This window comes from Typopeltis vanoorti, chromosome 5 (assembly GCF_054136105.1).
Source record: "Typopeltis vanoorti isolate ZY-2024b chromosome 5, IOZ_Tvanoo_1.0, whole genome shotgun sequence".
NCBI classification, from domain to species: domain Eukaryota; kingdom Metazoa; phylum Arthropoda; class Arachnida; order Uropygi; family Thelyphonidae; genus Typopeltis; species Typopeltis vanoorti.
Window position 1 is genome coordinate 41,210,776 of NC_143553.1, and position 14,521 is coordinate 41,225,296.

The 14,521-nt window shown below is 35.3% G+C and overlaps 1 protein-coding gene across 1 annotated transcript in view; it reads right to left on the reverse strand.

Moving 5' to 3' along the window:
- Nucleotides 1-2,181: 2,181 nt before the first annotated feature.
- The window catches only part of LOC150106336 (uncharacterized), a 580,415-nt gene continuing 568,075 nt past the window's right edge, over nucleotides 2,182-14,521 (reverse strand). The window contains 2 exon segments of the mRNA XM_090393088.1: nucleotides 2,182-3,933; nucleotides 13,550-13,684. Coding sequence (XP_090249214.1) covers nucleotides 3,853-3,933; nucleotides 13,550-13,684 — 216 coding nt within the window. The 3' untranslated portion in view covers nucleotides 2,182-3,852.

The following is a 14,521-nucleotide window of genomic DNA, read 5'->3' on the forward strand; positions in this document are numbered from 1 at the left end:
AATCCGAGAAAGTGTTTATTGCTGGGTCAACGATAAGTGCAAAGCGAGTTGCTTGTGTACACGATATTGTAATGGAAAAATATCTAATGATTTCGATAGAAGATTGCACCTCAAAAGAAAATTTCCTATGGATGGAAATCTTATTAAACAAAAAAAACTATCAAAGTTTATAAACATTTATAGTGCAGACCAGGTGTTCAATGCAGATGAATCCAGGTTATATTGGAAAAAAAGTGCAAAAACGCACCTATGTTTCGAAAAATGAAAGATCGGCTCCTGGGTTCAAAGTTTCCAAAGATAATAGAATTACTCTACTGTTTTGTAGTAATACATCAGGTGATTACATGACAACCAGTGTTTATTAACTAATCCTCCAAATCCTCGTGCTATGAAAGATTAAAATATGCACTATTTTATTTTGCCTAAAACATTTATGCCTTATGTGCAATGAAGTTTAAGTACAATTTGTAATTTTTATACTACATATTTGTTTCATAGTTTATATGTTTACTTAACTTACATGAATTACCTGAATTAAATAGAAATATATTTTTTGTTGGATATGTCGTTTTTTTTAAAAAAAAAACGATTTCGGAACATAACCCTACTTTTTCAATGTGATCCGCAACTTGCATAACACGATTTATATAACGTGGCATTTCTGCAGAACCTAACATCCGTGTTATATACGAGAGTTACATGTATTTAATAAAGTAACAAACAACCTGCCCTTACACCACTCTTATAAATCCATCTAGGTTTCACCTAAAATCAAGAAACCCTTTCTGGTCCATGGACAAACTCTCTTCATCTGCTTCAACCATCAACACCTGACATGTGAAGAGAACACTAGTCTAACAATCTTCCAACAAATGGTTTCCTGGTTGAAGGAGGTGACAGATGAGGCCATGGATTGGCTTTTTCGTCTGGACTTTGACCTGTGGTTGCTTTTATCATAAGAAGAAATAAATAAATCGGCATTGAAATGGCTCAAGAAATCAGAAAGTGGATAATCTGGAAATAAGCTGCGATTAATTTTAAAATCTAAGCTATGAAAATTCTGTGAGCTACCAAAGAAAAATGACCAATTTAAGTAACAGAATGCCAGGAAAAATCTAAAAAAAAAAAAAAATTTTTTCTTCTATCTGAAGCATAAGGTGCCAAAATAGCTCACTTTCATCAAAATTAAAATTTATACAGTTTCAGCCATCTGATGATTTCCTTTGGAATGATCCATATGAGACATTGTTGAATGACAACCACTAATTGTTGTAAGACTAAAGGGGCTATAAGATTACTTTTATAAGATTAAAAAGGGAGAAGGGGTATGAGGTAAGTCACAGTATGTTTACATTCACTTGCCATTTTAAAGAACTTTCTTTTTTAAATCTTTAAAACCTCATTAAACTTTAAACACATTATGATTGTTTGCACAGTTGCAAAAAGAGTTCTTTCTATAAAAGCTTCAAGAATCTTTCATGAAAAACACAAGGGACATTTTGAAAGAATGTTAGCAACTGGTTCACGATGTTCATTTCTGTACTTACCCATGTTGTTAATCATCAGTGAGGGAAATCTCTGTTGTAAAGTAAACAGACAGCTATGGGATAACCAATGCTTTAAATACATCCACTGAAATATTTTGTATATCCAAATGATATATATATATAAATTTGCCTGAGGTGGATGTGAAGTGATAAGCCTATACCAGGAATTCTCAAGTTTGTCATCTCATGGTCTAGCAAATAAGAACTGGTCTAAATTATTGTTATATTCAACTGAATTACTATATTCAGCGTGTGTGTGTGGGGGGGGGGGGGAGCATTTAAATTTTGTGTAAATCCTTTCACAAGAAATAAACAATGCTAGTAATGATATTTTGGCAAAAGTTTGTCACACTGTAACTTATGTTCTTGATGACATATTAGTGCATTTACATCAGCCTAAGGATGTAATTAATTTTAATAAAAATTTTATAAGATTAAAATTCTGCAAAAAATATACCAAATTAACAGTTTATATGCAGTTTGTCTAAATTTTCCCCTCCCTTATTACGAAGCACTTGAGCTCTATTAGGGTGTGAAATGGAAAAATTCTTCTGCCTACAGTCGTGTTCAAACATTTGTAATTCAGTATACTTTTGTAATGTGATGTCTTTTTTAAAAAATTTCAATGCCAAAATAATCTCCCTCGGCACTTTAATACGAACCAGCAACATCAGCCATACAGCGTCAAATAAAAACAGGAAATTTGATACATACAGACATGTTTTACATCAGATGACATTTTCGATATAAAAATATTGCTATGAAATATGTACAAGTACGAACTAAAGTGATGCCAGGTAAAAATTTCCCCTATGTCTGCTTACAGAAAATCCACTCAACAATTGCTAAAACAACAGCAAAGATAAAGATGCTGGCAGAGTTTTCAAATGTGAATGAACATTGAGGCCGATTTTTTTGCCAAACCTGGCATATGAAGGCAAGACACAGAAACTTCTGTTCCCCTCCCCCCTCCCCAAAAATATTTTACATCGTCATTGCATTTACAAGCCATGGACTTGAAATCATGAACTATGGAAGAAGCTAACTGCATAAATAATATCTCCATGCTCCCACCATCTAGTGCCAATCATTCTCTCTCTCTCTCTCTCCCCCTCCCTCACCATACATGCATGCTATAGCTATAAAATTTTAATTTTAAGATGGCCCCAGAAAACACTAGATGAAATATCTAATTAAAAATTCATGAATAATTTACATTAAAATGACAATGGTGGAACTGTTGCAAATGTGACTTTGTTCAGTTTGTTTCAGAATCAGGGTGTTAGCTATACATTCTCAGTATTTGGTGCTACCACATACCAATTAATTAAAATGACAAGAATTTTTCTTTGGCAAAGTAACAATAACTGTCTTTGCCATATGGTATATGGAAACTGGAAAATAATTCAACAGATCAACAGGGAAAAAATTAAATGATAGATATCCGCAATATTTTACAAACAAAGATTTCTCCCAGAGATCTGTTACTTTTAATTCTGTACAAGCAATTGTCACTATATTAAATCAAAAAGTATGTTGCTTTGACCATGTTTATTTTTTTACAAACCATTAACAGGAACATAACATATCTTCTGTGGTACTTTCAAGTCATCTGCTGAAACAAAATGTGGCTGACTTAGTGTCTAAACAAGAATGAATGTAACCAACTCTTCTCGTAGATATCTGGAGTGCACAACATACTTTTAAAACCATATAAATAAGCTATTTGTCCTATTTACTATAAAATTATGTCACAACGAAATGTATTATCCTGGCATGGCTTTCTGTATGTAAAAAACAAGCACAGAGGTACATTTGTTGGTGTACATTTGTACTTTTCATAATATAATATACACACATGCACATATCATTAACTAGCAGTCTGCCATAAGAACACAGTAATGTTATGAAACTGGAAGTGGAGGTAAAAGGCAGGCAAGTAAGTCACAGGTGTCCAATTAAACTGTCAGTTTCTTAGAGTAATTCAGATTCATACAGTCATCTCCATGTACTAAAAATCTTCAAATTGGACTTGTTCTAGTGAGAACCTTGTAGTGCACAGCTAGAATTCAATATCAAACAATGACCAGAGTTGCTGCAGCTTCTGAAAGACACGAAGGATGGGATAGGACTTAACAATGCTCTGCTCAACAGGGCAATCTAGTCAGCACTGGAGAAATGAGATCAAGTAGATGTTTGTCATCCTCAACATCTTTCCAGGCACACTTGCTTCATGCAGTGTGGCCAGTTATGTAAGAAACCAAATGCTACACATATTCTTATTCCACTTTTTTTTAATCATCTTTCAAGTATTTAATTCATCTGGATCATTTAATTCAAACAGTGCTAGAGAATCTTTCACTGCATGGTAAATAATGTTTTTGATCTGAAAAAAAAAAGATTAAATAAATAAATAAAACTAAATCCTCTAAAATTGTAAAAATATATATATATATAAAAAATATTAATGTTACTGATTATCAAATCTATATAAAACATACAGGTCAACCGGTGATACCATACTGAAAAGGAAGTGCATGGGGTCAATAGCAAGTGCTACCTGCAGTGGATGACCCCCACCACATTCACCGAATACGATTGTAGAGTGCTATGAAGGATAATATGTAATTTCTAGAGATAATGAAAACACCTTTTCACACACACAAGCTTAAAACAAGACATCTTATTTATAGATGTTGTTTAACACGTTCATTGCCGATCACACGATATTGCGTGTTCTCACCGGGCGGCCGCTCACGCGTCATCGCGGGGACGTCGCTAACTAAATAAAAAAAAATTTGGCCACCGCGCGAAATTCCAATTTTCAGCTTGGCAATGAACGTGTTTATGAATCCATGCTAATGCTATGTGCAAAATATAGCTTTGATAAAAATATATTAATTTTTTATAACAAATGATTAAAAAATATTTTCTCCTCTAATGAATCATTTGTTTATAATATAATATAGATGGACTGCTTGGAAAGAAGTCAATGGGCAAGGTGCATCATGCCATGTAACGAGTCACGTGCTTGTAGCTGGTATAAATTGGAGGAATATGATGCTCCCAGGACAGTGCAACTGTGTCCAGGTGAAACTGCTATGAGAAGAGAGCTAAAGAGGCATTGTGATATGATGTCATGTTGCAGGCTTATCTGTGCTGCAAATTATTGACAAATTGGTCCATCTCAGGTCAACAACCAGTGATACCATACTGAAATGGAAGTGCAGGGGGCCAATAGCAAGTGCTACCTGCAGTGGATGACCCACCACATTCACCGAACGCGATTGTAGAGTGCTATGAAGGATAATATGTAAAATCTTCTTTCAAGCAGTGTATGTTACACTGGCTGTATATTTTATAAACTAATTACAAAAGTTACTATTTCTGATTTCATCTGCAATTTTGGGTATGCCTTTACAATCTTTTCAATTAGGAAAATTTTTATGAATCATGTCTTTTTGTTCTATGTATTATTTGAATGAAAATTACTGTTTTGTTAGAATCGGAATCATCAACATAGCAATTATCAAATTTTGGTATTGTTGGAAGTATCTGACAATGTTTGTGACAAAATACAAACCATTATTTTAAATATTTTGCCACATTCAAATCGACATTACTAGGGGAACAATATACTAATTTACACAGGGCTTTTGCTTGTCTGCTCACTTGATGTGATTTCAATTTCATTGTTAGTTTTATTTGCAGAATGCATGTTTTATGTTTTTTTTTACCTTACTCATCATGCATATTCAGGTATGGTCATTGCAAACAATTGTGTTTGTTGATTATTGCTGATTTTATCGTAATGAAACGCAATCAATCAGATGATAAAATAGGCAGGCATAATTAAAACTTTAGAATACTCAGATATAAAACAAAGCAACCATGCAACTGCAACACAGTAGCGTATATTTTTATTTATTTAATTTCAATATAATAGAAAATAGATTATGAGTAAATAATGTAGCCCATGATAAACTAGTATTAATGTGGATCATTAATAGTAGGTATTAAAACTTGAAACCAATCCTTGCAGCAATCAACCAAATTCTGTTCTGTTGGATTAGAAGCCAGTTTATTGTGTGCAGTGGAGTTCTTTATTCATTTATTCATCTATCTACTGTTATATTTACAGCAATGACAATGGGAAAGAGATGTGACAGGAGAAAGATCTATTTGCAGAATGAATTAAATAGGCTGGAATTATGTGAAAATGGGCGAGAGTTTAATGTTAAATATAGCCATGCACTTTGGCGTGTTGAGATATCCAATGACATACTAGCAAACAGGAGTGATATCAGAAGAAATAAAATCTTCTTAAAGGGTCATACAGAACACAAGAAGATGGAGGGGAGGGGGCATCCATGGAAGTTGAGAATGAAAGCAGTCAAGAAAGGAATGAGTGACTGGAATGGCTTGTTTTCGAATTGAAGACAAGGTATGATAGCTGATGTGGATGATATGTGGCTACCTTGATGAGTCACTGACTTCCTAGAGGTCTCTCGTAACAATAATAAGAATAAAATAAGCTATGTTTAGCTCAGTTCTTTAATGTAAGCAGATGATATCTATTAAAGAATTCCACTGCACATAATAAATTAGCTTCTAGTCCAACAGAACAGAATTTGGTTGATTTTCAAATCGATTGGTACAAGGACAGCAAAGGTCATACTGCACCAAACTAAAGGTTATAGCACTACTCAAGGTAGTAATAAAGAAATTGCTGTCAAGATTCATGTCATCGGTTTGCATAATCTCTAACACACATACCAAAAGGACATGGTAGTTCGGTGTGTGATATTGAGCCTCCAAGCAGAGAAAAAATACTAGTCCACAATAGGATGCTCTGAAAGACTTTAAGGCATAGTTCAGAGAAAGCTGTTTCCGTCTCTAAGTGACAGAGCAGGTTCATTCACTTTGACAAAGACTTTGAATGGACAATATGCAAAAAGCATCAGTAGTTATCTGTATTCCTTGATGATGGATAGGATCCAACCACTGCAAACTACTTGCCTTAACCATGAACTTGAAACCCACAAGTCCAGTTCTGAACGTATAAGTGCATAATAAAGATGAAGAAATGAAAATCGTTCTGCACTCTATTAAGTAGAGGATAGAGTGCAAAAGAGATTAAATGCCCTCTTTCACTTTTCCTAAGTTGATGAATGTGCAAGGAATGTGAGCTTTTTGTCAAAGATGAGTTCTAAGAACTTGGCTTCTGTTGCTACTAGAATAATACTTCGTTTCATTCTTAACTCAGGATCTGGAAGCTCATGAGTTAAGAATCAAACAGATGCTTCTTTCTGCCAAAAACTTGAACTCATTACTAAGAGCTCAGAGAGAGACATGATTAACCATATGCTGAGTTGTCTTTCAATAAACCTCATGTTACAAGAATGACAATTATGAAATCAATATAATAGGCATTGCCTAGTGGGAGGAAGGTGTTCATTGACTGAATTTACTATGACAGTAGACTGTCATACTTAAGACAGAGGCTTGGGAAACACTCTATTCTCGATGATATGGCTAAGACTTGGCTAGACAAAGTTTATAATAAATTCAGGAATGTACTAATACATTCCTGAATTTATTTGTAATTTATCTGACACTTGAAGACCTAAGTTACAGAGGCCTTTTAATATGCCATATCTTCAGGCTGTATCTTAAACTTTTCCATGTCAAAGAACACCGAAACCAGATGTTATTTTCTAAGTGTTTCAGGAATGTGTCTCAAATACATTTTTCTAAACAGAACAAATAGTTCAACATTGAATGATGTATGAATGCCACGTTGTGTGTTAGAGAGAGAATATTGTTGCTTTCTAAATATCAGAAGAGTTTCTGGGTTCTCGGGTTATGCCAAAAATCCAGAAACTCTTCTTCTGAAAGTATTCTATAGCAATATAAGGAGGCCCCATAAAGAATGATAGAATTTTATCATCTCAAAGTGGATGTCATCAGGATCTGCATATCAGTATTCGAGGTAAAAAAAGGCATCAAAAACTTGAAACGTGGAAAAGCAGCTGTTTGACCAGAAATGCTTAAGTATGGAGGTATGAAATTTTGTAGTGGCTATGCCACATAATTCAGAGGGCTTGGTCAGAAAGTTGAATTCCAGATGATTGGAATAGAGCTCTCATAGATCCCATTTTTTAAAAAAAAAAGCTGAATGTGAGAATAACAGAGGAATTTCTCTAAGTGTTCCAAGTAAGATTTATGCAAACATACTTGAAAAGAGCTTGAGAAATATTATGAAAAAGAAATCTGGAGAAGAACAAGCTGGATTCAGGCCAAATAGAGGTTGTCAAGATCAGATTTTCACTTTACAAATGGCTGAAAAATCATGGGAATACGACAAGGAACTGTACTTAAGTTTTGTAGATTTGGAAAAGGCATATAACAAGGTGCCCAGAGAAAAGCTTTTCAAAATACTACAATTATATAGAGTAATACATAGTCTATATTTAAGTTGTCAGTCAGCAGTTAGATTCAAAGGAAATACAGAAAGATGGTTTAATGTAAGATCATGGGTAAGACAAGGACACACATTATTTCCACTGTTATTCATAATCTATATGGATCACATTATGAGCAAAAGTGGCATTAGGCCTGATTGGACATGTCAAACTTAGTTCTTTGCTTTATGCGGATGATGTACTCCTAAACACATCTAGTGCAAGTGTCCAGGATTCACTAACTAAATTAAATAGCACCTGCATAAATTTGGCTTGAAAATCAGCAATAAAAAGACCAAAACTATGAAAATAAGCAGGAACACAGAAAACTTCAGTTACATTCTGAATGAAGATCCTATAGAACAAGTAAAATAGTCCAGCTATTTAGGCACAGATTTTAGAAGTTAAATCTCGAAATAGACCAGAGTAAACAAAGCTGGTATGGTGGGTAGCCAGCTGAATAACTTTATATGGAATAGGAGAGAAATCAGTCAAAACACCAAACTAGCAGTATACAAGGGAGTAGTTAAAGCCAATTTAAGTTATAAATCTGAGACTTGCACTTGATCAAAGATTAGGGACCACTGATACGAGGGTTTTGAAAAAAATTAGGAGAATGAACCAATGACATCAATGGTAGAATCATATTGAAAATAATATCAGAAATGAGAATGACATTATTAGCATCAAGAATGTGTCAGCAGAGCTAATCTGAGGTGGTATGGCCACTTAATAAAATGGAAGGAAGGTTAGCAAAACAGATGTTTGATGCTAAGTGGCAGAGAGGAAGGAGACCCATAGGAAGACCAAGATCTAGGTGAATGGATGGATTGATTCAGAAGTAAGAAATGTTAAATATGACAATATTGGAGTGCTCACAAATAATAGACTAATTTAGATAGAAGAATGGAAATCGAGATAATATTTTGGAAACTGTGGCTGTTGCGGCCCGGACAATACAATCTATTACCTATTTCACTGCTGGGTGTTTAATTGACTGCTTCAGCACTAAGTTTGGCAAGATGGAGAAAAAAGTATTTTCTAATCAATCTGGTCCATTTTCCACATGGATACCCATGTAGGAAGATGGAGTTCCTGTAAGGATATAGTGCAAATAACAATAAAATGATTGCTTTCATAGATGTTCCATTTGACATCCCACATGAGCAGTGGAAAAATGTACTGACTATTATTAAGAAGAGAGGTTATGATTGTCGAGCATTTGCTCCACAATATAATCTCGTCCATTTGTTTTGGCACTACCACTACCCCACAAAATGCTCTGCCCATTAAAGTCAGCCACAAAAAGTATGGGCTGAGGCAGTTGCAACATAAGATTATCAAGTTCTATCTTACATAACTCGCAACTGAGTGGTAAATAAATGGAACATACTGTAATAAAAACTCCCACAGCTAGTAACTCGCTACTGTTTCCAGAGCAGTATTAAGCTGGACATGTTGGAAATGAGTATGACTGCCCACTAGGATAGCTACTCCACCATAAGCAGGACCATATTCAGTTCTATCCTTATGAACAACAGTGAAATACCTTACACTGGAGTCCTCACTGGCTTTTAAATATGTTTCATGCAGACAGAAACAAAGGTTTGTGTCTCTGCAGAAGAAACTTGATATCATCAATATGTTGGCAAGTCACACGACAGTTTCACCATAAAATTTTTCCTTGGTTTTGTAGACTTGGTCCGATGGCTCACCTTTGTCAGGCTTACATTTATCTACTAATCCATCTCTTCCTTTGGACAAATGTTTACACATCTGATTGTCAGAATCATTTGGTGAGTTTAATTTACTTTTGATGGATACAGAAGTATCCGTGTTTTCTATGGGGTGTCTTGTGGTTTATCTTACAGTGATATCCTTGTCATAATTTTTTTGAGAAGTGGGTTCTCACTGAATGGCTTAATTTTTGGAGATCTTTCAAGAGGGAAACTAAGCTGTGTGACTGATGTGCTTCACAGTGAAGCACTCACAATCATAAAGTTTAGGTATGGTAAAATAGATTTCATCATCATCATCATCAAATTCCTGCCATGTACCCTCTAGGGTGTACAGGATATGACAGTACTACATGAAAAAATTACATCATTACTAACTTCCTATCTACAATTTTCCTCCAAATCAGTCTGTTACTTGTCAAGACTCCAACATTATCAGATCTTATATTTCTATCGTCTAAGGCACTTTGTACCGTATCAATCCACCTATATCTTGGTCTTCCTCTGGGTCGTTTTCCTGCCAACCTGGCAGAGAACACTTGTTTTGCTAATCTTTCCTCTCCCATTCTATTTAAGTGACCATACCATCTGAGATTAGCTCTGCTAACGCATTCCTGGATGCTGACAATGTCAAGTTCTTTCCTAATATCCTCATTTTTAATATGATATTGCCATTGATGCCATCTGTTCACGCCTCTAATCTTTCTCAGGACTCTCATATCTGCGGTCTCTAGTCTTTGGTCAAGTGTTTTACTTCTGACCCAGCTCTCAGATCCATAAGTTAAAATTGGTTTGAACACAGTTTTGTATACAGCTAATTTAGTGTTCCGACTAATTTCTTTCTTATTCCATATGAATTTATTCAATTGACTTCCCACAATACCAGCTTTGCTGATTCTGTTGTCTATTTCTATATTTAGTTTACCATCTTCAGTAAAAATTGTGCCTAAGTAGCTAAAATGTTTTACTTGTTCCACAGGTTCTCCATTCACAACACAGTTGACATTTTCAATGATTCTGCCTATTTTCATTGTCTTTGTCTTTTCATTGCTGACCTTCATACCATATCTATTACAACAGCTATTCAATTTAGTCAGAGAATCTTGCAGACTTGTAGCGGATTTATTTAGAAGTATAACATCATCCGCATAAAGCAAAGAGCTGACATTAACATCTCCAAAATTTTGATATCAGGTTTAATACCACATTCCTTCATAATGTGATCCATATAGATAATGAATAACAGAGGGGATAATGTACATCCTTGTCTCACACCAGATTTAACATTAAACCATCTTCCTGTACTTCCTTCAATTCTAACTGCTGACTCACAACTCAAATACAGACTAAGTATTGCTTGATATAATGCCCCATTGACACCATATAACTGCAGCGTATTGAATAGCTTCTCTCTTGGCACCTTGTCATATGCCTTTTCCAAATCAACAAAACTTAAATACAGATCTTTGTTATATTCCCATGCTTTCTCGACTATTTGTCGTAAAGTGAAGATCTGATCCTGACAGCCTCTATTTGGCCTGAATCCAGCTTGTTCTTCGCCAAGCTTTTCTTCCACAATTCTTCTCAACCGTTTCTCAAGTATACTTGCATAGATCTTGCCAGGAACACTCAGTAGGGAAATACCTCTGTAATTCTCACATTCAGTTTTATTTCCCTTTTTATATATGGGTACTATGAGAGCTCTACTCCAATCATCAGGAATTCGTCCCTCTGTCCAGGCTTTCTGAACTATGCAGTGCAGCCACTGTAAGACTCTTATACCACCATACTTCAGCATTTCTGGTCGAATATCATCTACTCCTGCTGCCTTTCCACATTTCAAGCCTTTGATGGCTTTTTCTACTTCAAGGATGGATATGTATTCCTGACTGCATGCCTGGTCAGTGTTTTTTATCACTGTGCTTTCATCACTGCTTGTTTCATTTAGCAGTTTTTCAAAGTAATTACTCCATACTTCAAGGATATCTTTTTCTCCTGTTTTCATTTCACCTTTATCATCTCTAATTCCTTTTACAGCACTCTTTCCTCCATTCCTAAGCTTCTTCAACAACCTCCAGAATATTTTGCCACCTTCTTGATATTTATTTTCTATATTCTTGCCAAAGTCCTCCCATGACTTTTGTTTAGCTAGTTTTACACACTGTTTAGCTTTCTTACATTTGTCTCTGTATTCTCTAAGAGTAAAAGCTGACTTATTTGCCAGGAACTTTTGATATGCTTTCTTCTTTTCCTTCACTGCCTCTTTAACTTCCTGTGTCCACCAGGGAGTTCTGATTTTTTTATCTTTGCACACAACCTCACCACATGCCTCTCTGGCAGAATAAATCAATGTTTCCTTCAGAGTTTGCCACTGAATCTCCAAGGTTTGATTCCTGTAAAATAGATTTTGAGTTCAGTATTTTCTAAACTGTCACCTAGGATTTCAGGACAGGTGTGGTGATAGTGGCTAACTTCCTCTTTGTATCCTGATATGATATTTTGTTCTGTGTGCATTTCTTTTCCATCCTTTCATCACTGACATGCAAGGTATGCAGCACGCCGGACAATCTCTTTGACAATTGACACATTTATCTTTCTTTGCAGAGCAAGATTTATTATCATGGTCTTTACTGCCACATTGAGCACAGGCAGTAGGAACCATGGCATACAGTTCAGGTATGCCCATCTTTCTGACATTTAAAGCATCTCAGTAGATTAGAGATATATAGCTTAACAGGAAAGTTTAGATAATCAACTTTTGGGTGTATTAGAAGTAAGGATGATGTTCCTGGTCAGAAGCAAGTAACTATTCCTACAAATCAGAATGTATCTCCTACCTGTCACCCCTTGATCTTTAAGCTCTGAACATATCATCTGGAACGTCCAAGGGATCCCATTATATCACGCACCTCTCTAGAAGAGTTAGTGCTTTATATGAGATGTTACTGATACTGCTTTTAGTAATTTTTCTGAATGTTGCTGACATGATGTTTGCCTAAGGATATCACCAAAATGTAATTTCTTAACTCTTTTGGGAAATCCTGCAAGTCCCTCTAAATCTTTTATATAAGAAAGGGCAACATTTTTCCTATAGGCTTTTGGATAATGAGACAATAATACTTTTATACTGGTGTCATGTATTTTATTTCTTACTTCTGTCATCAAAAGATGTAATCTATGGAATCAGTAATTGGTTGGGACTTTGCGAAGGTCCATGAAAAAAATTTCAGGCCTGTTCAGTGCCATGGAGCCACACATGGATATCTATTCAGCAAGCAATAAACATGCTCAGAAGTATGAAGTCAGGGTTACTGCAACAGCGTTGCAGTAACCCTGATGATCATGGGCAGGCCATCCAGGACCACTTGTATTAGTAAAGCAGAGGCCAGAGTAGTGCAAGATTATCCAGATCCCGTTTTCTAAATGCCCACAGGTCACATTGCACGGCAAACACAGCAGCATATTTGGTGATAATGGTCTAGAAGACAGAATAGTAAAGATGACTCAGAAGAAGTAGAGTGAAGAATATGGGAAGAAAAGAGAATGAAAAGGGCCAGTACCATTTTCATTGAGAGGTTCCCTCCATCATGGACAGGTGCCCCATGAGGAAAGGGTATCATTTGCTAATAGGCAAGACCACAAGAGGATGAATATAGGGTATGTGGATTTCTTGCTGGTTATCTAGCTTTAATTTTTAAACAGTACTGATTTTTGATTTATATAAAAAAAAAAAAAAGTCACTTAAAAAGTTGCATGTAAATTTTGCCCTAATTGGTAAAATGCAATTTTAAATTTTTATTACCTGAATTTTATCCTCACTATTGCTAAGGCTGTCAGATAAATGTCTAAATTCTTGAGTCAGTGTAAAACTGTGACCTATATTTTCTGGTGAAAGAAATTCTTCTGCTATTTTTATACAACTATGGAGATTGAGAACCTGCAACAGCAATAATTATAAGTAAAACAACATTTAGAATGTGTAACAAGCAAAAATTGTTAAATTAATATCCATTCAAAAAATTCACAATTTTATGTGATTGCCCACTGTATAAAACTGCATACCAGTGCTAACAAAGTAGCAATTGCTTCCCCCCAATACTTCTAGCAACAACAATGTATGGCCACATGGAATGGTCTGGCAGGAATTTTATTTCAGTTACATATAACAAGGAGAGCTGTCGTCGAAGTAACAAAGGTGGTTCATTTGTAAATTACTGTATTTTTCCATGTATAAGACGTCCCCTACTTTTTCAAAGCCAAAATTAAGAAATCAATATTTTAAACATAGAACACATTTGATATTTTTTTAAATATTCAAAATATATTTAGTAATTAGGTAATATTTTTAGGATACGTACTAAGAAATTATGCATCACTCAGTTCAGGCATATCATTTTCTTCACCCCCCCCCCCCCCAGGACATTTTTATGGACTAGTGCTCACTTACCCTGTCAATGAGTTGCAGGTGTATGAATTTCAGAGTTTTCAGAGTTCTGATTGGTTTATTCAGAATCAGCCGTTAATGATGTCAATCGACAGAGTTAACAAAGGCTAGTGATTGGCGGAAGCCTGTTCATGGAGACAAGGTACCGACAGTTTCGTCACTGTAACCGCAGGTTACCCCACCCTCCCCCGATTTTACGACCCCCAATTTTTGGTCTAAAAATTTTAGAAAAATGTATCGTCTTATACATGGAAAAATATGGTATACTTGCCAAGAAATTACATTTTTAATGTTTTACCCAAGTGTAAGCAAACAAAGTCTGCATGCAAA